This window comes from Stereum hirsutum (genome assembly GCF_000264905.1).
Source record: "Stereum hirsutum FP-91666 SS1 unplaced genomic scaffold STEHIscaffold_7, whole genome shotgun sequence".
NCBI classification, from domain to species: domain Eukaryota; kingdom Fungi; phylum Basidiomycota; class Agaricomycetes; order Russulales; family Stereaceae; genus Stereum; species Stereum hirsutum.
In genome coordinates, this window is record NW_006763137.1 from 1,941,479 (window position 1) to 1,962,999 (window position 21,521).

General features: G+C 51.4%; 7 protein-coding genes across 7 annotated transcripts; 4 read left to right on the forward strand and 3 right to left on the reverse strand.

Annotated features, from left to right (window-relative positions):
• Positions 1-2,719: 2,719 nt before the first annotated feature.
• Positions 2,720-4,244, forward strand: STEHIDRAFT_111318 (uncharacterized protein; the record flags this gene model as incomplete). Its single annotated transcript, XM_007304459.1, has 6 exons — positions 2,720-2,870; positions 3,072-3,159; positions 3,201-3,448; positions 3,496-3,617; positions 3,670-3,753; positions 3,966-4,244. 6 exons carry the CDS (start codon positions 2,720-2,722, stop codon positions 4,242-4,244), a joined length of 972 nt encoding a protein of 323 aa, XP_007304521.1.
• A 2,718-nt stretch (positions 4,245-6,962) lies between these two features.
• On the reverse strand, positions 6,963-9,079 carry STEHIDRAFT_57552 (uncharacterized protein; the record flags this gene model as incomplete). Its single annotated transcript, XM_007303928.1, has 12 exons — positions 6,963-7,221; positions 7,301-7,407; positions 7,480-7,528; positions 7,613-7,689; positions 7,750-7,810; positions 7,865-7,887; positions 7,952-7,998; positions 8,073-8,089; positions 8,146-8,203; positions 8,320-8,443; positions 8,497-8,811; positions 8,870-9,079. 12 exons carry the CDS (start codon positions 9,077-9,079, stop codon positions 6,963-6,965), a joined length of 1,347 nt encoding a protein of 448 aa, XP_007303990.1.
• An 830-nt stretch (positions 9,080-9,909) lies between these two features.
• On the forward strand, positions 9,910-12,328 carry STEHIDRAFT_57170 (glycoside hydrolase family 5 protein; the record flags this gene model as incomplete). Its single annotated transcript, XM_007303897.1, has 16 exons — positions 9,910-9,989; positions 10,059-10,090; positions 10,143-10,216; positions 10,278-10,318; positions 10,376-10,445; positions 10,522-10,596; positions 10,654-10,754; positions 10,806-10,830; positions 10,890-11,037; positions 11,121-11,421; positions 11,506-11,598; positions 11,653-11,659; positions 11,716-11,761; positions 11,828-11,985; positions 12,067-12,122; positions 12,205-12,328. The coding sequence occupies 16 exons, from the start codon at positions 9,910-9,912 to the stop codon at positions 12,326-12,328; spliced, it is 1,431 nt and encodes a 476-aa protein (XP_007303959.1).
• Positions 12,285-14,571, reverse strand: STEHIDRAFT_79655 (amidase signature enzyme). The gene is made up of 9 exons (XM_007304005.1): positions 14,328-14,571; positions 14,165-14,261; positions 13,975-14,112; positions 13,826-13,918; positions 13,684-13,766; positions 13,478-13,623; positions 13,228-13,420; positions 13,027-13,162; positions 12,285-12,955 (listed from the first exon to the last, which is right to left on the reverse strand). Exons 1-9 carry the CDS (start codon positions 14,398-14,400, stop codon positions 12,508-12,510), a joined length of 1,407 nt encoding a protein of 468 aa, XP_007304067.1. The 5' UTR covers positions 14,401-14,571; the 3' UTR covers positions 12,285-12,507.
• A 91-nt stretch (positions 14,572-14,662) lies between these two features.
• STEHIDRAFT_121754 (uncharacterized protein) lies at positions 14,663-15,929 on the forward strand. Its single transcript, XM_007304460.1, has 5 exons — positions 14,663-14,828; positions 14,959-15,108; positions 15,186-15,288; positions 15,365-15,620; positions 15,726-15,929. The coding sequence occupies exons 1-5, from the start codon at positions 14,739-14,741 to the stop codon at positions 15,844-15,846; spliced, it is 720 nt and encodes a 239-aa protein (XP_007304522.1). The 5' UTR covers positions 14,663-14,738; the 3' UTR covers positions 15,847-15,929.
• Positions 15,930-15,993: 64 nt separating this feature from the next.
• STEHIDRAFT_79659 (glutamate decarboxylase) lies at positions 15,994-18,924 on the reverse strand. The gene is made up of 13 exons (XM_007304006.1): positions 18,805-18,924; positions 18,663-18,751; positions 18,470-18,578; positions 18,350-18,374; positions 18,121-18,285; positions 17,775-18,013; positions 17,536-17,701; positions 17,474-17,477; positions 17,059-17,399; positions 16,949-16,996; positions 16,780-16,886; positions 16,609-16,703; positions 15,994-16,335 (listed from the first exon to the last, which is right to left on the reverse strand). Exons 1-13 carry the CDS (start codon positions 18,877-18,879, stop codon positions 16,272-16,274), a joined length of 1,527 nt encoding a protein of 508 aa, XP_007304068.1. The 5' UTR covers positions 18,880-18,924; the 3' UTR covers positions 15,994-16,271.
• Positions 18,925-19,390: 466 nt separating this feature from the next.
• STEHIDRAFT_168797 (carbon-nitrogen hydrolase) lies at positions 19,391-21,206 on the forward strand. Its single transcript, XM_007304461.1, has 10 exons — positions 19,391-19,563; positions 19,637-19,784; positions 19,851-19,910; positions 19,971-19,976; positions 20,047-20,053; positions 20,116-20,188; positions 20,276-20,399; positions 20,474-20,554; positions 20,620-20,752; positions 20,917-21,206. Exons 1-10 carry the CDS (start codon positions 19,404-19,406, stop codon positions 21,034-21,036), a joined length of 912 nt encoding a protein of 303 aa, XP_007304523.1. The 5' UTR covers positions 19,391-19,403; the 3' UTR covers positions 21,037-21,206.
• Positions 21,207-21,521: the final 315 nt, after the last annotated feature.

The following is a 21,521-nucleotide window of genomic DNA, read 5'->3' on the forward strand; positions in this document are numbered from 1 at the left end:
CCACCCAGGCCTCCCCACCCCCGCACGTCTTCCGGCTCATACTCTCACCCGACGTACAGCCCGGACTTGATCGGCCCCGGCCGATATGTACACCCAAATTGCCTTCATGGATGCAATCCCGCCACGTCTTCCGTCGTTTTTAGGCTGCGTGAGAGGGGTGTCGACTCGAGATATGATTTGCTACGTGCCCCTTCGTCTGAAAAATTCACCCACCCAATCCTTTTCTTCCCTCGCTTTCCCCTCAGCGTATCCTAGAGCCTCGGATTCGCATCGTACGATGATGGCGACTCACATCATGTCTCGGGCTCCGGACCTTCACCATACCGTCCATTTGTCTCTTCAGTCTCCGTTTCACCTTGTCTATTCGTGCCGCATCTAACGCGCTTGATCCTTTCATCTCTCTCCCAACGTTCCATACCATACCGCATCACATATCCTGAGCATCTCTATCACCGACGCTTACTCGCAACGTCGGTCCATCTCGAACCGCCACCTTGCCCGCAAGGGAATTGACGCCTGTCAGGGGCGATCCTCACGCATGCGCATGTGATTGTACTCTCTTGCCGGTCGATTTTCACCTCGTTCGCATCCTCGGGTCTTGTGCTGACAAGTTACTCGACTCGCTCCACGAGAAATCGAGTCTCATCATCGACTTCCGGCGCCGACGTCGTCGGTCCCTGAGCTCTTTCGCCAGACGAGGAAAGACTCTACTCACTTACGATGACGTTGCATCCTTCTCTTCTCATGCTTGATACTTTTACGATTACCCACTCCTCATTCGCAAGATGGGATGGCAATCCGCCAATGATATTGTTTCGCACGTACGGATTAACACGACTCTTTGGCATTGCAGTAACGGGGTCCGAACTGCCGATCTACATATTTGCCTTTCCGAGCCAGCACAGTCCAAAAAGTCCGGTATCTTTCAATTTCAGAGTCGACCAAGCCCAGCGTACGGCCGCTTCCCGAATTTCCACTCTGTTAGCGATAAAACCAACGAGCACTTTCCGTAACAAACCGCACCTCGACGATAGTCGAGATCATCGTCCAGGCTGCTGACCGCCTCCTGGAAAGTCAGAGCAGAGCAGAGTCCCAAGTCGCTGACACTACATACTGCGCAGAGCGGCCGCTTCGAGTTCTGTATATACGTCTAAGTCAACCAAGTTCGCAGGAAGAAGTGTTTTCCAGAGTATGTTGAACTGGACACTTCGAAAGTTCCCCATGGCACGCTGCACAATTGCATTGCCACCAGCTTGGGGTTGGGGGACCCCCGCACACCTCCCTTCCCAGCTTCGAATTCTCCGATGATCCATGACTGTGCTTTGCATGAACGCATGAACCGTACTTCCCGCACGTCAAAACACTAGAAAACCCCGCCCCTCCCCGCCCCCGGTCGCGAGAACATAACTACCCCCAGACCTCCCCAGACCCCCCAAGACCGGTGAGTAAGAGTTACTGTATGTGCGCGCACGACCCGCATATCAGATTCAAAGCGAAATAAATCGACGCGAAAATACTTCTTGCGGGAGAGTGAAACCCATGATCCGACTCCCGACCCGAGCGCGTCTCGGTACCGACTCCCCTCACGTCCTTTCAATCGACACTCAGCCATTCGCGTTACGGCCCTCAGGCCTCATTCGCGCGTGCTGGAATGTACCTTAGTACCAGCCGAGGCTGGCCTTACTTTCTCAGGACTCGGCTTAGACTGCTTGGTGTGATTTATACGATGGGTCACTTGAGGACAGCGCAGTAGTAAGCAATAAACAGACAGGGGCTTCAGTGGCGGCACTACTACTGGCGTGTTTGGACCAGGCCTGCCCAATATTTACGGTCGTATGTTCAAGACACTTTGAGTGTCTTTGTCTCGACTCTGAGCGCCTTTGTGTTCCTGAGGACCCCTGAAGATCTACATTAACACAGGTCGGTAAGTAGCCGAAGACGGTCTGCTGATGGGGAAGGGAGGGCGGGTGCAGTGCTTTCCTGGTCCTTCTATTTCGGAGGGCAGAGAAATCACGAGCGACCCCGGCGCCGACGTCGACAGCCAACGAAGGGCCATTGTCGCTGAGTAAGATTCGTTGTGCATAGCCATAGATGAGAGACCTCGAACGACACGGAGCTTGGAACAAGCTTTACAGGTACGGACGCAGGTCAAGTGATGATCCGTTCTTCGAATTCTTCATTTTGGTCAGCGATTTAGAGGATCGAACGGACTCGGATCCAGGTCTTCTCGTCCGAGCACCGCCGTGAGTTACAGTGGTTACGGCACCGGGTACTCATTATGCTGCACCGCATACTGTACTCTACATATGCAGAACGATATGGACGACCTGCATTCCGAGAGCACGAGCAATATCCGGCGCCACAAACCGACAAGTGCGAAAGACGAGCCTGGGAACTCGAAGAATCCAGCCCCCAGCGATTCCCCAGACCCTCCACAACGGAACGAGACGTGTTTGACAGGAGAGCGGGGGAAACGGGGTTTGTTATCGCAACCGAAGAGAAACCTCCGCCGAGCGACGTCGGACGTCAAACGCTGTGCGACGGAACTTGCAGCTTGCAGTACGATCACTCTCCGGTCGTCGTTTGTCCTGTCTTGTCCTTCGTCGTCGGCCACATCGCTCGAGCCCCGTCCAGTTCCATCAGTTGTAGTACGGCTCATAAAATACCGATAAAAATCCCAGAAATAAGGGGATTGGCCAGAGGCCACATCGAATAATTGATGGAATGGACGGGAGCCGAAGAAAAGAAGGAAAAGCCTAAAAGGGTCCGTGGGAAGGAAGTGCGATCTTTGGGCGAGCGAGTGCACGGGGTCCTACCATGGGTCCGCATGGACTGCTTTGATTGGCTTCCGTCTCCGAATGTTGCGACGCGTACGCAGCCCATGTCATATCACTTTTTTTTTCGAGCTCTCGTCTCGGCGGCAACGTCTTGTGGGGGACCTGAGTGTGTCTGGGGCACAAGGTGACATGACCCCCGCAAACGCGGGGATGGGGGACGGGGTAGCGCGGGGCTAAGAGTGACTTAGGAGCGCAATGGTCGAGCGCGATCTTAGAAAAAACATTGAACGACAGGAGGGTTGAATGTCAGGAAGTATATCTTTGTGAACTTGACTGCAGTCGAGGCTATATCGATGGGAGGCTTTGTCCGAGTCGAATCGGAGTACGTCTGTCACCACTCGCATCTACGATTGGGATGTTCAGGCGTGTGAAGAGACGCATACGAGTGTGGGGTGATACATTGATGGGCGCGAACCGTGGTCCCAAAAACGCAAAAACGAACGATGTTTTTGAGCTCGGGAACCATCTGGGGAACAGGGGCAGACAGGGCAAGTTGCCCTGGAGGTTGAAAACTACGGGGACTTTCCTAGGTAGGAAGGTGGTTCGAGAAACCAGAGGGTGTGATCGACTGGGGAATCAGGAAGAGGATGGATGTGGAAAAGAGGGGGAACGTAAGCGGCTTCGATTGCGAAGAGCACCCACGCGGACCTTGATGAAGGACAAGCTTTGAGGTCACAGCTCAGACGAAGGGGTTTATGCGGTTGCGATACCCCCATGGTCGTCCATCATGACAGCATCCAGGAACAATTAGAGGAACAAAATGGAAATCTGCTGGCCAAGGTGTGCTGAGGATAGTATGACCACAAGTGCACACACAGGTCGTGCTTCCTAGTCGATGATGGAAATGAAAAAAAATGAAGATATCTCTGGGATGTCTCTGGGTTCCGAGTCGCTGCCTGGGCACAAAAATTCGATTGTGCGTTCGAGATAAGGTCATCTCGACGCCGAAGTCGGCTTTCGCAGGAATATAAAAACTCTGAAAGGACGTATAACAATGTAGCATGAAGCAACCAACAAGACAGAGGTGTAGAAGAACAAGCTCATGAGACGGTTGAGACAGCGAAGCGTCGTCATCCAAGCACAACAAGGTGACACAGGTGGCGAAACAATTCTTTCCGAGCATTACAGCACATTCCGGGGATTCCAAACCATGCGCAGGCGTCTCACAAGAGAGTTGGAAGCTCCGGAGTCCGAATGAGGAAGGGAAACGCAAGCAGTCCGGGAGATGGTCTCATGACCACAAACAAGTACGCTGCATACCTTGGGAAAACCCCTGTCGATCCGGAAGGTCTGAAGGGCCGACGACGATTGACTCAAAAGAAGTACGATCAAAAAAGAACCGGTCGATCCACCAAGAAGCAGATCGCGACAATACGCCAGACCGATTGTGGTTACGATACTGCTTGACAGCGGTTGCCGGCAATCATCTTCGTGGTTAGATAACTGACAACAGCGACAGAGTGAAAAACCGAGAATAACTCACACTTATGAGAGCATATACAAGCTACTCTCATATCAATAGCGGATTTATCCAGTGCAAGGTGAGCTTTTCTTAGGAAATGGGGGAGTGGTAGACACGAATTTGGACCAAACCACTGGGTGACGGTGGGCAGAGTCACACCGCCGGTTGCGGCGTCTTGGACAGACAGCGGAAAGTTATCGGTCTCAGTTTTTGAATACCGGTTTCGAAAAGATGAGAGGGGTCATGGGGCTCGGTGCTGCAATAGAACGCGGAGGGTGTTGAAGTTGAGGACAAGTTGAACTTGTTGACGGGACGGGCTGTTGCCCCGCTCCGGGCCGCCGGGCCAAATACCCGATGCGGCTTCCACGCCACCTTTTTGCTCGCCACACTAGTACTGAACCACCCTTTCTTGAAATTACACTTGACAGTGAGTTTGTTTTTACCAGACCATGATTTTGGTTTCTTTGAGAATGTAGCGCCTTTTTCCAGATATACAACTAGGGAACCAAAATAGCCTCCTAAGCAGCACAAGTATGCCGCTAGTTTTATTGTATTGTCAGTAGATATTTCCAGTGAACGGATCTAGTACTTACGGTAGACAAGAGATGTTGTCAAAGGCGCTATACAAGCACCAGAAGCTCCGGCAGACGTCTGCGTCACAATCAAGGTTAGTACGACAGGTATGGGGAATGTCCGAGTTGATTTGAACTCGTAAAAATGTGGTCCTTGCTATTTTTTGGTAAACGAGAGCCTTCACGTAAAACGGACTCTCAGAAAAGGAAATTACCCCTCCTTCATGAGTATCTAGCTTTACTAATTTGATCGACAGGTATAATATGCATCGCTCGTCCGGAATCCTTCTCTGCCGGTTGGGCTTGATTTCGAGCAATGTAACGGATCTCACAACGCCGCTAAGGTAAATACAACGGCAGGAACTAAGACGGGCATCTCCAACATTTCATACCAGTCTGGACGTCGAGTAGGCGTATCTGTGTTTGATAGTCAGAGAGCCAAATAAGAAGAGGTACGGAGATGCCGGGGAACTCATCGTCTTAAGAATTGCTGGAATAGTATTCTGTGAGAAGATTCTGTTCCGGTAGGTTGCCGTGCCCTCAATGGGAAACATCATGACGAGCAAAAAGTAACGATACAAAGGCGACGAGATATCACAATATGGAGATCGAGCAAGAGCGGATCCGGTCACCGTGGACTGGACGCATGCCCACAGTGAAAAACAGCTGAATCTCCCCGTCAGCTGCCCAAATTTCTGAGCTTACATTGCATGTCCCAGCCCGATATCACCGTTGACGTTTGGTTATAAGGTGGAGGCCATCTGATGGTCTGCTATCTGCAATGAAGGAAGTTGGATCAGCAAGCTTTCCTAAGCGGCCCAAGTGCCAAGACAGAATAGCAGAGCGGAACATGAGACAGAGCTCGAAACGGGTCCGACCTATGGCCTGAAATGCCCTGGGGTCCTATCAGCATAGTACTAGTATAACCATCTCAACACGGGACGGGAGGTGAGGGTGAACGGAGATGAATGTTCTAACGGATTAGGAGAGCTAGAAGAAGTCTGGGGTGCATGCGAAACATGATCTACTCGTCTCGCCATCGAGAGTGGCTGGTCTTCAGCTTGAATCAAGACAGAAGTTAGCAGCGTGAAACGTGAACATTACCGATTGGAGTAAGTTTGCGGCGAATTATCAGCGAAAAAGGTGTTCTGAAGCAGGTTATGTATAGAGCGATGGACCGTGCTTGTAAGTATAGCAGAGTATAGCACGAGATGTTTGAAGGCGCCGCAGTCGTACTAGATGATCGCAATGCCTCCGAGGAGATCTTGCTTGAGGCTGGCCTGGAATGCAAGGTATAGTCCACACGGGGATACAAAGTGTACACCCGTGCTGACACCGTTGTGGCACCAGGGCTCCATCAGCAAACGTCGAATTCGAGACCATACTGATGAGCTGTAACAGACAAAAGCAAGTTTGGGGTCACACAAGAAGCCCGTGCACAACGGGCCCCTACTATGTAACTATTCCCATGGAATGATGCCTCGATCGGGCTCTGAGATGATATCTCTGGTCAGAAACTTCAGGATGACGAGAGTCCTGCCATATAACGTATGTCGTATCAGAACTTTGCTGGATCGGCGACAATAAAATGATTGCCAATGCTTTGAGCGCAAGTGTTAAATGGTAAGGGGAGAAGATTTATGTAAGACGAAACTCGACGAACGGGTGAGCGGGATCCTGTCCGAAAGACAGGCCAGTGGGACTGAATGTGGCGCTCCGAAATCAAGAAAGAGGAACTGGTCACTGGTGAGGGTCGGATTTCAGGTTTGACTTCTACAGTCAGTCTGTTGGACCTGCCTTCTTTAGGTCGGGAATAAAGGGCAAGATTCCGCGACTAGTCTCGTACAAAACACCACTGGCATGCGAAAGGGCGAGGTATAGTCATCAGTAACATCATTACATTGACAACAAAATGGAACACAGGTTAATATACCAGAGCGGAAGGAAATCAAAGATACTAGACTGGGCTTATACCGATGGCTGAGTGCCGCCTCTACAAAAATGCCAGCGATGTATAAATAAATGGTTCATACCACCGAATCCGGAGACGTGAATTCGTCCATCGCCTCTGCGCATGCGCAAGTACGCAAACTACTCATCATCATCGTCCCCAACGACATGCGTGCCGCTCATCAAGGCGGTCGCGCTCTCGTCTCTCGCCGTCCCCGGAACACGACCGTACCACTGCCGTCCGTCCCTGCCTGCGGTAGTCGGACTTGTGAGTTCGATTGCACCGCCATCTTCTTTTGCGGCTTGTGAAGATGATGTAGAGGCGGAGGCGGAGTTACGGCCGGTTGTGGTGTAGAGATGTATGAGGAAGAGGGTGTGGAAATAGATGATGAAGGCGATGCTGTAAGAGCAGATGGCAAATGGAACGGGTCGATGGAATATGTCAGGTGGGTAAAAGAGGCTATGGACAAGCAACGCACCTGTACATGATGAGGACGTAGGTAACATGGTCCATTCCTTGATCATGAGCGAACTCCAATTCTTCGTCGGTCCCGGACATGAACAACAATCCGGCACAAACGAGCAACTGAGCGGTCATAGCATGGAGACACATCTCATTAGCAAAGAAAGGTCTCTTGTCGCTGAGTAGTGGACGTACAAAGGGCGGCAAATGCCTAAATGCCACACCCTTAGGGGTGTTATCTTCCCTGGTGGTATGGGTAGTGCTGTCGGCAAGTGTGTGCTCGCTCTGATCGTCTTCGACGCCTTCGATGGTGCCAAGTGGCAGGAACTTGGGTACTACAAAGCACACTTCGACGAGTCGCGCGAGTCCAGCCAGCATCAGGGTATAGCCAAAGATAGAATGGACCTGACAAGTGGGAAAAGTTATCAATGACCACCGCCGATGTCATAGCCATCTGATGCATACTTTGGTTGAAATAGCCAAGGCTTGTGCATGTTCGGACATAGCAAATCCAGTGAGAATAATGCTAGGGAAATCAGTTCAGATGGCGAGTAGAACAGACAAGGAAGACGAGTCGCACATGATGGACGGAACTACCGTTCTCTGGTATCGAGACAAGTGGTGAGTACCTGATTACAACCATGACGAGAAAGGTAGGCAGGTATACCTGGTTATTGCGAGCTAGGAAGACACCCAGAATTCCACCGCACCACCCTAATAGGTAGTACATTTCATCATACAGTCACTGAGCTGAAATGACACGACGAATAATGAGGGAATACACATACAGAGGATGCCGAGAATCCTGTTCAGTAAGATAAGCACAAACTCGAGTCAAGCAACTCATGAGTGAGCACGCACGTGTGTTGCATATCCTTCACGGACCATACCAGGCCGCGATGCTCGGTGAAGGTGTTGACTGACGCGCACACCCTCAATTATAGGCTATAGACTCAGATACATGCGACTTACCAATGCCCTGGAAGCCACATAACAATTAGGACTTCAGAGCATAGAAACAAAGGGGGCAGCCACGTACCCAGAGCAAGATAACCCATGAATCCCACCATTCAGGACTGCGGCCACTTCTTCTAACCCACATTTCCCCTACGAGTAGCATTATAGCCATGATGATACCGTACGAGATGAATCCTCCGCCCTGCGACGCGCCTTTAAATACCACGCAACATCATGATGACATGGAGGACGTACCATGATATAGTGGGCAAGACATTGCCCTAGATGACCTCCACGGCAGTAGCCCCTGAAAGCGATGGCTCCGAAGAGCATCTGCACCCATCCCATGATGGGCCATGCCTTGCCGAGCACTCCGTGCGCACGGACGGCCCACGGCCTGAGGGTTCGTTCGTGGATGTGGAGTTTAAGATATACACCGAGAAAGAATTGAGCAGCAATAGGAGCGAAGAGGATGTTCGCGTATGTGCCGTGCGCGCTGTGGAGGAATTGTCGGCCTTTGTGTGCATGACCAAGGATGTAGCCTCCAATGGTAAGTGCGAAGCCAGTGACCTGAGCACAGAGTGAATTTAGACGTTGTTATATCCGATGCACATGGACGAGCATAAACCTGAAGAGGAACATGCCATCGACTACGAGTGATGCCAAGGACCATGCCTATTGGGAACAGAATACCCCATACTGCTGCCTGGAGGAACATATGAATCCAAAGGATGGCATCGACGGATGCATTCATTTCCTCTTCCGTGAGCTCATCGTGATGATCATGGGCGGCGGCTGAAAGCGCAGAGGCCAGTACTAGAAGCAGTTCAGACAACATTGTACCCAAGTTAGAGGGAGGCGAACAACATCCACGGTGACGGTGCACAGCTGAGAGAAAACAAGTCGAGGACGCTGCTGACAGACGCCGGCCGCCGTCATTCCCGCCGAACAGGGTCGTCACATCTCCTTCCCGGGAAGTCCCGACGCCACCCAGCAATCTCATTCTGGTCGCCACGCCACCGTGACTGCCGAGGAGGTTCGTCTACGACTCTCACCATCGTCGTCCAGTCGATTCTGTCGGTCATAAACAGTTTTCGACAGCTGGCAGTTTTCTTTGACAACGCTCTGGCTCGCTTGTACTCTACTCCTACCTCTCATTTAAGCAGCCGAGTATCCCGGCTCGACCGACTGGCAGATGAAGCTGCCAGCAACAGCAACGTCGACTGCTTATAAGTACTACCGTGCTGGGAGCCATGTGTAGAGTGAACAAGAACATGTTGGTCCTTGTTGGCACTGTCGCCGTACGTATACTTATCTGCGTACAATTTGAGGAAGCAAGCCGGGTTACGTTCGCTTTTGAACGCAGCATTATAGATACCATTTCGCTGTCGTCGGCGTCGACATTGTCGAGAAATTCCGTCCCACAGGTGTCTATTTGAATTTAATAAACTCGAGGATCGTCTACTTTCCGTCACCTCCTAATGTCCTCAGAACATCTATCTCCATGACGAGTTTCCTTCCGTCTGCTGAGGATCGCAGATCCTCATCATGTGCTACTCGGAGAAATCTCTGCATCTGCTTAAATACTTCTGAGTCAAAGACGGAGTCGTTTCGAACGGAGTTTCTCCTCAGGCTGAGTAGAAGATGTATCATCCCATTCTTGCGTCCATGGTCGTTTCGATCCTCACCGCGCTCTTTGTTGCCGCTGAGACACATGATAAGATATACGGGGTCAGTCTTGGATCGTGGTCTGTGTTTGCCCTGTTCTCTTTCGAACCCTGTCACAACACCAATAGTACTGACCTGAGACATTGCAGGTTAGTTCTCGAAAGTTGGATGCTGCCTGCAGGTAATACAAGTTTCTTGCTAGGCGGGCGGTATTTTGACTGACCATTATGTAGAATGGCTCGCCATGGGTGGTCAGAGCTGCTCAGTCTGCTCGGACTGCATCGCAACAGAATTGCAAGATTTTTGCGTATTCGTCGATCCTTCGCTTCGTCCATTCATCTATCCATCTGTATAGTGCTTACATCAAGGCATACCCGAATACTGCAGACCAGGCGTTTGCTGCTCATTGGTAGATTCATCCATTCTGTTCTCCATTCTTCTCTCGACTGACGATATCCTTTTTGAGGTCTACGTGGTTTACCCAAGACAATGTAAACGAGCTCAAAGCAGCTAGCATCAATACTGTTCGAATTCCTGTAGGTCCCCATTAACTCCAGTATACCCGTCCTTCGCCACATCCACCTGCTGATGTTTCCACGGGATTGTTCGAAGCTCGGATTCTGGATAGTAGAGGGCTTGGTCGATCGCAGTGCAGAATTCTATCCTCGCGGTGGAATCAAATTTTTGGTGAGTCCTGTTCACAATAATTACAACGAGGACGAACTATATTTATGCCATGAAAAGGCTCGGGGCCTGAAGTGGCTTCACGATGCAGGTATACAAGTAATCCTTGATCACCATGCTCTTCCTGGCGTAGCAGCGGTAAATCAGATGTTTGCCGGAAAGTGGGTCTTTCACTTTCTCTTCTGGATGATTCTTGCTAATTTTTCTTGCAGTTGTACGACCGACCCACAGTTCTACGTACACCACTTCTTCTGGGTATTTTGCACGGTCTGCACCTAACTTCGTAACTTGAACAGACCCCTCACAATTATCACCGCGCTTTGATATGGACGGCGGTCATGGCGTCGCTTACTCACTTACATCCGAACTTTGCGAGCGTCTTCGCCATCGAGGCCGTGAACGAGCCGATTTCGGATGCTGCGATGACACCAGGCTTCGGGGACTGTGAGTCTACATATCTCTAATTTTAACTTTTCACTGACACGACATATGTTGGTTGGCCCTTTTTCGTCGATAATGACTTCCAGTTCAGCATAACTTCGTTAAAACCATCCGAGCCGTGGAACTCATTCTCGGTGTCCCCATAGCAAACACCCAACCTGTCAATCTCGGCCCCTCAAACACTTCAGGCATGAACGTGTCCACGGCTATACCACTTGCAGCCAAATACGATACATCGGGAATCTTCACACCGGAAATTGTAAGTGTGCTGAAGGATGCCGTGCCAATGTTGCTGGGGATAGGCAACGAACTGGGTATGGATGCGGATATATTGGTGCTGGGTGACTGCGAGCGGTTCGGTGGGCGATGGTCGGCCATTGTTACAACGTGCGTGCCTCTCGATCGCATTCTCACCACGGGACTGGTCGCGGAGAATACTGATTTCCCCATAATATATGCTGCCCTTGCCAGTTTCATGGACGTGAATTGGCAGACTGACAACCCTCCTAACCCAGCTGATGCGGCCATTGGGCCACAAGGATACGACAACCACCTGTACTACAAGTGAGCTTAGCTCGACTATTATATATCACCAAGCGCTTACCTTCATCCAACTAGTTATGGAGTAAGTTCTGGGTTGGAATGTCTACCTGTCTGCCGTCGTCTTGAATACCTTTTCAGGGCGTGGCGGATCCCAACCCAGATGCTTACTTGACCAGTATCTGCAGTAAGGCTTAATGAGCTCCTGGTACTTGATGCAGTGCTAACAAACTGTACCTGCCCGCCGCAACAGACCTTAATCGAGTACAAGCAGACGCTGCTCTCGGAAATTCACCTTTGTGGTTCGGCGAATGGGCTATCACCACTCAATTCGATAATGCGACAGATGAGTTCCTCCGTATGTGGGCCGATGCGCAAAAGCTGGCGTATAGTAAGGGTGCTGGATGGATTGTAAGTTATATCGTAGATTCTACTGCAGCGTTATAGCAGGAGTATAAGTTACACTGACGGTACGATGTCTTTTCTGTACAGTTCTGGAACTTCAAGGTCGAGATATCCGAGCTCGCTGGCGATCTAGCAAGACAATGGTACGTACAAGGCTACGACGCTAGCACGATAACGCGTTATGCAGGGTGTACTGATGGATTACCTCACATCTTTCGATTCTAGGTCTTATCTCGAAGGGGTGAAACGAGGATATTTCACGAAAGATCCAGCGCAGCTACATAACCCTCACGTCTGTGACCCCTACATCAACTCCACTTCAACGAACGCTACTCGGCGCTGGCTGTGACTTTAGCCAAGAATTTAGCCATTTGTGTGTAATCACACTCGAATATTTACTTGTTGCGACTGGTTGGTATGGAAGGAAGATGGAGAACATTGATACGGCTATCTTGCCACACGACTCATCAGTAACAATAATACTAACATCATTGTGTGATTTTCTTATTCACCGTAGGCCAGACTTCCCTAACTATTTTGGATATCTTCGATGGCCTTCGCGACACGTAGAATCATGTTCTCGCAGCCCCACTGACCGACCAAGCTAGCACCAACGGGCCACCCATCACCCACCTCACCACCGTCAACATCACGATCACTGCTCTTCTCACTCGGTCCGACTTTCATCGGTACACTGACCGCCGGCAGTCCTGCGAGGGAGGCCGGGACTGTCAGAACGTCCTGCACATACACGTCTAGCGAGCCTGTCTTTTCTAATGCTTCGTTTGGTGGGGACAAGCGAGGCGCTGTGCGGATGGCGGATGGATGGAGGAGTACATGGACGCCGTTGGGGTTCGGGGCTGCGGACGTCGAAGTCGTCTCAGAGAGTGGGTCGGATACGATGAAGGCGCGCATGAAATCTTGATGGACGAGCTGTCGTACGCGTTGGGCTTGGAGGAAATAGTTGTCAAATGCACTGAGTTTGATAGATCAAGTTAGAATCTGACTTGTTACCGAGAAATAAGGCGGTAAGGTGAATGTACTGACTCTGCGGTAAGTGCGTATGTCCCGAGGAGTAAGCGCTTCTTCACCTCAGGACCAAAGCCTACTGTTCGCGTCTTAGTATACGTGAGGGCGGTCGTATGAGATGCGGAGTCGGCGGGGTTTACAGCCACTCGCAATCCTATGATCAACGACCCAGCATTAGACTAGCTCTCTAAATGACGAGATTTGTGAATAGAGACTGACCGTACTGCACGCCGTCGTACCGCGCAAGGTTGCTGCTGGCTTCTGCGCTGGAGATGACATAGTATGCACTCAGCGCGTACGTTGTATTTGGTAAGGAGACGGGGACGATGGAGGCTCCGCGCGCTATGAGGGAGCGGACGAGACGACGGAACGGCGTGAGGATGGAATGTGACAGTGTGTCGGGGAAATACTCCTGTAAACAACTCTAAATCAGCGACACATTGTTTGGAACATGGTAGGATCAGCTTACCTGGGGTATACCGATCCTGAGGCCCGTAAGGTCGCCTGACGCGGATGCCCAGGACGACATATTCTCCGCGCAATTTTGTTGGGCGGCTTCACGCGTCTCCAGACGGGCGCACGTCGGATCTTTGGGGTCGTGTACAGAGAGTCTGTCTGGTGCAAAGGAATAATGGGCATATGGCACATATTGGGGCGTCATGACAAAGTACAGACCATATACGCGTTGCGTGGAGTGAACGTCCTTCCCCAAGACCCCCACACAGTCAAGGCTGTCAGCAAAAGAGACCACACCCCACCTGCGTAGAAACAGAGAATGAGGATGATTCATGAATATCCGAAGCGGGTACGGACATACCTGCTCAACATGCCATATGAAGGCTTCAACCCGACGACGCCACAATACGACGCAGGTAAACGGATTGAGCCTCCGGTATCAGTTCCGAGAGCACTGAAAAGAAGACCGTATTAGTGGTAGACATGAAAAGCATGCGAGGGCAGTCATACGCATCACAGAAGCCTGCTGCCACAGCAGCAGCACTTCCCCCTGAGCTACCACCTGCAGAGCGAAGTTCGCCGTTTGAGGGTCCAGAAGGCTGGTATGGATTGACGACGGCACCATGGATTGAATGTATGTTCAGAGAGCTGCGTAAAAGAATGAGCGAACAGATATTGTCCACGAAACTGGAATACATACCCCATTCCAAACTCGTCACAGTTCGTCTTGCCGACGAGGGATGCACCTGAATCAGTCAAGAGCTGTACAACAGTAGCATCCATTGGAGGCGTGAATTCTACGATACCAGAGCCACTGTCAGTTAGATTTTTGAGAGTATTATAAGAGCTCAAAAGAAGCGCACCTCTGAGCATGGCTGAAGAGCAAGTCGTCGGCATCGTGCTCGTGCAAATATTGTCCTTGACTGCGATGCTCATGCCGTTCAGCGGACCCTCTACAACACTCGAGGTGTGGTCAGGTATATATGCAAACGAGTTGATCGCTGCATCTTTCTCCCGAAGAGACGAAGGCAGAGATGAATAGAGTGCCCTGAGGCGAACTTGTCTGGTCGTGATACATGACCGCGGAGTAGAGAGACGAAGGGCTAGCATGGCATCGGGAAGAGAAGAGTGAGAACGCGTCGGAACGCGTCTGTGGCGTTGGGGCCCTTCGCGTCGCATGTTGTGTGGCGTAGAAGGAAACCCCTTTTGCTCTCAACCCCCATCGTCGTACCAAAAACCTTGTAGAATCAGGACGCTTCACACAGTAATTAGCGATGTCGAGCACTATCTCTCTGTTTGTTTCTTCACCCGATACCCACTCCGAGCGTCGATTGGACTTGCATACCACCATCGGCCAACTCAAGGTACGCCACTTCCGAACCCTCTATGTCTCCATAATGTTCTGACATCGTGTCGATACCCGCCTTCTCAAACGGCATATTTATGGAACGATGTTTGTCTGACTCTGGATATTTGATTGCATGCGCCGAATAGTCAAAACTTGAACTGATCACTGGGGTCCCAGTAGACAACCAACGGCTTACCCTCCTGGAGTCAAACGACGATCCCCGACTCATCGCCTCTCTAGATGATGATTCGAGACCTCTGGGGTATTACAGCCCTCGCCAATATCAAGTGATCAAAGTCCGTAGGTCTTTTTGATCAGTCTCTATATGCATATATCCCGTGGTGGTGCGCATGACCTAACATCACCGTTGTAGGTTGAAGACACGGATCCTTCTACGACATTCACGGGCCAACTGACCGATGTCTCTGCTGTGGATAAATTCGAGTTGACACCTGAGCAATACGCTCAAAGACAAGGTCTGTCCTATCCCTCCTTATTCTCACCCGTCCACTGACCGACATCCACCTCTGTACCTGTACGCGCACTGTCCAGACTCCGTCCTCGCCTACAAACAACGCCACAAAGTCGGCCGCTTCGCTGAGCCCGCTTCCTCCTCCGCCGCAGCCGACCCATCACCCCCATCGCTCCCCACAATCCCAATCGACTCCCGCTGCCAAGTCGAGTCCTCTGAAGAAGGGTTCCACAAGCGTGGTACGGTTCGGTACGTGGGCACGACGAAGTTCGGGGGTACGGGTGGGGTATGGGTGGGTGTGGAGTATGATGAGCCGATTGGGAAGAATGATGGGTCGTGAGTCGGTTTGCCTCTTATTTTCGCTATTTGCTCTTGCAGTTCTTTTTTGTTCTAGCTAATGTTACTGACATCTATTGCTTGACCTCCTTCCTTTCCTCGTAGTGTCCAAGGGGAAAGATACTTCACCTGTCTCCCGAAACATGGCGTGTTCGTACGTCCTGATAGAGTCCAGGTCGGAGATTTCCCCGTGGAGGAGATCGATTTGGAGGATGAGGAGATGTAAAGTCGTGAGGTCGTTTCTGATGAGTTGTCTCTACCGGCGCACACTGTATAGTAACGCGATTCATTGCTATCTACGGAGTGTCCCCTCTCAAAGCGTGACCGACCCTTCTCTGAAGCTTGTCATACCAATGGCTGACGGTCTTCTGCGAGCAACAACGCGTACATCGATTCGGCGACTTCAAAATGCACGTACAATCTGACAACATCTGGACAACGCGTACGGGATACAGTACAAAAACAATGCAAGCAAAACTTCTCCCTTCGAGTTTCTTCTTTCCCTCAATGTTCCCACCATAAAGCTATCGTAACACGTTCGTGAAACATGAATGACAAAAAGTCCAGTCCGGCCTTCGTCCTTTATACGAATCATCCACGACGACCAGTGATAGAAATAAAGCCGCGCCTTTTGCTGTATACCGGAGCCGTTCAGCAAATCCCGTGCGTCTTGCCGTGCTTGCCCTGGAGCGAATGTTTCTCGACGTGCTTCTGCCTGTTATCATCATCGGCACCGTCAGCGCCACCACCAGCAAAACCACGAACCCCAAACAAAGCAAACAGATGCGTCAACACCCATCGTTCGAGGACCGCGGCATGTGCGCCCAAAACCAAAACAAGGAGGAAATGAAGGAAAGAGAAAGAGCGGTTGAGGAGGTGGATACGGGTGAGGTGGGTGTGGTCAAATTGCCCGAGGGAGGAGGGGGTTGTGTTTGAACGTTGAGCGTAGAGGGAGTTGGGATAATATGAGTTGAGGAGTGAGACGTACTTCTGCGAGGGGTGCATCTCCTTCTTCTTCGCCTCGTGGACCTTGGCGGCGTGGGCGAGCACGTCTTTCGGGGTGTCGTCGAGCTGTTTCATCACCTAAAAATTCAAAACATGATGGACATTAGGTCGTGAAGGTGAACGCCAACAGTAGGAGGTGAAGAGAGGTACACACAGCGTTGAGGTCGCGAATAAGTGTCTCGCAGCGGTGCCTGCTGAAGTCTTCACGGACGACAACGCGGAGCAGCTTAAGCTTCTCGGCGTGAGGAGCCATGGTGTACGCTGAACAGAAAGGGGTCTGATGAGACCATGCAAAAAATACCAAGGCAGGGAAGTTTGCTCACCTGGAACAATCCATCCTCTGGACCTCAACGCCCTTGCAATAGCGAACTCTACATGATATTAAAGGACCTATCAGTCAGCCTCTCCTAAATATCGCACGAATATCACCCACCGTCATAACTCTCCTCATTCTTCAACCTCCACGCAACGAGCGGCAACCCCTCTCCCCCCGTCTTACTCATCAACACAAACTTCTCTCCACCCCCGATCTTCAACACACTCTCCGCCAAAAAGTCGGAAATCTGAGTCAAATTCGTCATGATCGCCCTGTATCCGGATTTGCCGAGCCTGAGGAGTTGGTAGTACTGCCCGATGACCTGCACGGCCGATTTCGAGAAGTTGAGAGTGAAGGAGACTTGGGGGGAGCCGAGGTAGTTTACGGTGAAGAGGATCTCGTCTGGGAGGAAGGCTTTGGAGCGCCAGAGGGCCCAGCCGACGCCGGCGTAGGCGAGACTGGAGGGTGGGGAGCAAGAGGTGTTAGTGAGCTAGCTATGACAACAGAGTTCAGGTGAAGCAGGTGAGCGTACCCGTCTGTGGATAGATACGTCAGTAAATTCATATGCAGAAGGAGCGGGACAGGAATGCGTACATTTATGGCCCGAAACGTTGATAGAGCAGACGAGAGGAACCCTGAAGTCCCAAAGGAGCTGAGGGTTCACGAACGGCGCCACAAAGCCACCGGAGGCCGCATCGACGTGAATATGAACGTCCAGTCCATCCGCCTTATTCTTGGCCTCCAGTAGATCGTTGAGAGTCTACATCATCAGCAAGATAGTCAACAAAATGGTATAGGAGACGACCAGACCAAAGGGTGAAGACCAAACGAACCTGAACGTCCTCGTACTCTCCGGTGTACGTCGATCCGAGGATAGCACAGACCATGATGGTGTTCTCGTCAACGAGGTCGACGGCAGGCTTAGGGTCGATGACGTAGCGCTCGGAGGTGCAGTACCAGTAACGTTCCTCGACTTCGAGATACCTCGCTGCCTTTTCCCAACAGACCTGGACGGCGGAGTTCATGACGATGTTAGGCTTGTCCCAGGGCTTACCCTCGGCCTTGCGCTTGTCTGAAACCCATTAGTAAACGAGGTCAGCAAAACGAGCGTAAAGTGGGAGAAAGATGGCGGTGGCGAAGAATAGGGGTTAAGCCCAAATGTGGCGAAGGGATACTGACTTTGCCAGCGCCGTTTTGCGGCGAGGACGGAGAGGATGATGGCCTCTGAGGAGCCAATGGTGGATACGCCGAGGGCCTCCGATTCGGGAGTGTCGAGGGGAGCATTGAAGAGCCGGGCAATCATGTTGACGCAACGGGTCTCGATCTCGCCGAGGGCGGGGTACTCTGAGCAAACATAGACATGTTAGCTACTACTTCAGTCATGAATGGTCTATTAGCGTATACTTACCCTCGACATCAATGAAGTTCTTGGACTGCGCCACACAAGAACGGACAGATCAGTTGAGTTGAAGGATGGTGGCGAGGATATATTTGGCCACGGAAGCAAATTAGGGGAACTGTCACTGACGAGGTTCTCGAGCATGAGCTTCTCCGCCTCATCCTCCATGTAGGTCGTGACGAAACTGGCAAGGTTAAGAGCCGGGCTGCCGTCCATCAAGAGCTCGTCGTGAACGAAGCTGCGGGATCAGAAAAAGCTGGTCAGAGGTCTGTGTGCACATGAAGCGGGACGGCAGGGTGGAATCATGATGGAGCGGGCATACCGAGCAGCGGTGCGGGCTGGCATCTCGTCCTCTGCGAGTTCGTAGCGGGGCAGCTCGCATGACGAGAGGGCAGAGCCATAGACGGTGGTCTGTGAGTGGAGTGAGCGAGAGTAGGATGGGAAGAGCGAATGGACATACGCACAGAGACATACTGCTCGTGGCCGACGCTGTGGGCACTGGCGCGCTCGTCAGAAGGGACGGAAGAGAGGAAGCCCATGATTTAAATGTGTGAGGGGTGGAAAAGGGAAAGAGAGAAAGATGGGAAGATGGAGTAGGGCAAAGGGTTACGACGGTCGACACTTTATACGATTCTCTTTCGACTGCGAGCGATGATTTCGGCGGAGAGGCACGCAACGAGGCGGACTGGCTATGCTGCCGTCGACGTCACTCTGTCCTGTTTATTTTTGGACGAGAGTATAATTGGGAGGCTATAGTTAGCCTCGCCCTTCTGTCAATCCTTCGGGAGCGAGCTCAGCCCTTCCATCCCACGAACACACGTTCAAGGAGCACTCTACGTTAAAAGGGCCTCGTGTTTGGCGTCCTGCAATCGATGGAAATTCTTCATCAAAGCTGACGATGACATAGAGAAAGGGGAATTGAGCCGAGTCGCATGATGGCTGCATTGTGGCACTAAAGCAAGAGCTCTTTCAGCGCCACATTAGGCTATCATTCAAAGCGCAACGGTGCCAAGCCTTCCGCTTCCCCTCTTCACCCTCCTCCGTCCACTAAGCCCCTATTCCCATGCCTCGCCCCGTCCGCATCGCAATCTGCCAATTCGAGTCTCATCCACCGACACAGGAAGACTCCGTCTCGAAGAACTTTGCCAGGCTGAAGCACTTCGTCTCTGACGCCGCTAAGAATAGCGCAGACCTCATTGTCTTCCCAGAATACTTCCTCACAGGTTCAACCTTACTACTTTGTTTTCGCTGCCGAGTCGCTTCACTGTCCTCATAGCTTCGTCTTCTGTGCATCAGGGATTATCGCAGATCACCTTCATCTCGCTACGGATGAGGGGCACTGGATCGAAGACCTTCGCGCCCTCGCGAAGGAGTTCTCCATCGACATCGTGGCCGGCACCGTCGTAGAGAAGAGTAGCAGGAACAACGAACACCTGTTCAACACGTGAGCATATCCTTCCGACTTCAACGTGCCCCGCAGCAACTCAGTACTCAACTCCAAATTCGAAAGAGCGCGGTATATTGACAAACATGGGAACGTAATTGGGGAGTACCTCAAGAAGAACTTGTGGTATGTCTTCTTCTGCGCTCGAACGCCTACCCAAGTAGATTATACGAACGGTTGAGACAGGCATCCGTGAGCACCCATACATCCATATACCAGACGACGAACGGTGATGAATCCGAACACGACTCCTCACTCCTAGAGAAAAGGTCCGTCACACGCATCATGCACACCACGTTTCTCTCATATGCATCTTCTTATACTACCATAGGAGTATCTACGAAGCTCGACAGAAGAGCACCAGGTCTTTCAGACCGATAAATTCAAAGCTGGCCTCCTCATCTGTTCGTCCACCTCATCTCACCTTCCAGTGTAATCAGACCAAGTCCAATTTCCTTGTACCGTTGTACGTCGATGCTCTTACTATACAGGCTGGGACCTCGCCTGGCCCGAAGCATTTCGCGCTCTCCTCCTGCAGGGCGTCGAGGTCGTCATCGTGCCCACATGTTGGGTCCTCGATGACGTGGGTGAGATCGGATTGAAACATGACCCAGAGTGCGTCTTCACCTCGTCTTTCCCCGTCCTTTCCTGTCGTCCGGCGAAAGCTGAGGTCAATTGGATGTGCGTAGGGGACTCGGTGAGATATCATGGTTGGACAGTCTTGTGGTCAATCGAGCGTACGAGAATGAATGTTGTGTTGTTTTCGTGAAGTAAGTCCCCACCTGCTCACGACCGCACAAATTCTGACCACGACATGAACGCATAAACCCAACAGCTGCGGTGGTCCCCGCTCCTCCGGCTTTCTCGGCCGCTCAAGCATAGCTCTACCTTTCAAAGGCGCCTTGACACGCATGGAGAGCCCAGACGAGGAGATGCGGATCGTGGATATTGATCTTGATATACTCAAAGTGCGCCTTCTCATTGTTATTCTCTTTGCATTCAATCTCGGAGCGAGGAGGCCTCGCAAAGGCAGTGTGTTCACTCGCCACTCGCTCACTGGTTTTACTGCAATGTTACTTGCGTTCTAATTCGTCGGACTGGTCGATACTGATATGGATTTATGGGCTGCTAGGACGCAAGAGAGGTGTATAAAATTAGGGAGGATCTGGAGGGTAAACTGGATAGTGCGAGGGAGGTGTACAAGGTTATCAGTACGGGCGCTGGCACGGGTGACAGCAGCGGTGCTAGCTAATGAGAGATTGGAGGCGCAATACGACAGTCGTCTGTCACGGTGTAAAACGAGACAGTGACAGTAGGGCGAGTCGATTTGTTCGGGACGACCGCAGAATGTAATAAGTATTGTAACCTGATTTGTGTGTATCATTTAGTTGAATCCATGTTGTGTATTTCATCGACTTTCTGAGCTGTTTATGTATGAATATCGTAGAGGGTCCATGCACGAGACTGAGAGATCACAATCAATAGCCTGTTAAATCGGATGCGCCAACGAAACGCTCAACAAAACATTGATCGCATCCACACGAAACGTATCATTCGTGAGCCCCACCTCCGGACCATCCAAGAGCGTGAACAGCGTCGGCTCGTCAGTCATATACTTAGGCCAGTTGATGAGGGTCGAACCGTTCGGGTCGAGGTTGGTCGCAAAGTTTATGAGGGCGTCACGGAGCTCGCCTGGGTTGGGGCCGTAGGTCGAATGGGCGTCGCTGACGTGAAACT

Bases quoted from the DNA above. Each gene is read 5' to 3' on its own strand.
- STEHIDRAFT_79655 (XM_007304005.1), bottom strand. From the start codon at position 14,400: ATGAGCATCGCAGTCAAGGACAATATTTGCACGAGCACGATGCCGACG. The intron at 13,767-13,825 runs GTATGTCCGTAC...GTTTCTACGCAG, and splicing joins TCATATGGCATGTTGAGCAG to GTGGGGTGTGGTCTCTTTTG. The intron at 13,624-13,683 runs GTCTGTACTTTG...CCTTTGCACCAG, and splicing joins CTCCACGCAACGCGTATATG to ACAGACTCTCTGTACACGAC.
- STEHIDRAFT_121754 (XM_007304460.1), top strand. From the start codon at position 14,739: ATGTCGAGCACTATCTCTCTGTTTGTTTCTTCACCCGATACCCACTCC. The intron at 15,109-15,185 runs GTCCGTAGGTCT...TCACCGTTGTAG, and splicing joins GCCAATATCAAGTGATCAAA to GTTGAAGACACGGATCCTTC. The intron at 15,621-15,725 runs GTGAGTCGGTTT...CTTTCCTCGTAG, and splicing joins ATTGGGAAGAATGATGGGTC to TGTCCAAGGGGAAAGATACT.
- STEHIDRAFT_79659 (XM_007304006.1), bottom strand. From the start codon at position 18,879: ATGGGCTTCCTCTCTTCCGTCCCTTCTGACGAGCGCGCCAGTGCCCAC. The intron at 16,887-16,948 runs GTGAGCAAACTT...CTTTCTGTTCAG, and splicing joins CAGAGGATGGATTGTTCCAG to CGTACACCATGGCTCCTCAC. The intron at 16,336-16,608 runs GTACGTCTCACT...TGATGATAACAG, and splicing joins GAGATGCACCCCTCGCAGAA to GCAGAAGCACGTCGAGAAAC.
- STEHIDRAFT_168797 (XM_007304461.1), top strand. From the start codon at position 19,404: ATGCCTCGCCCCGTCCGCATCGCAATCTGCCAATTCGAGTCTCATCCA. The intron at 20,400-20,473 runs GTGCGTCTTCAC...GGATGTGCGTAG, and splicing joins GGATTGAAACATGACCCAGA to GGGACTCGGTGAGATATCAT. The intron at 20,753-20,916 runs GTGCGCCTTCTC...ATGGGCTGCTAG, and splicing joins TTGATCTTGATATACTCAAA to GACGCAAGAGAGGTGTATAA.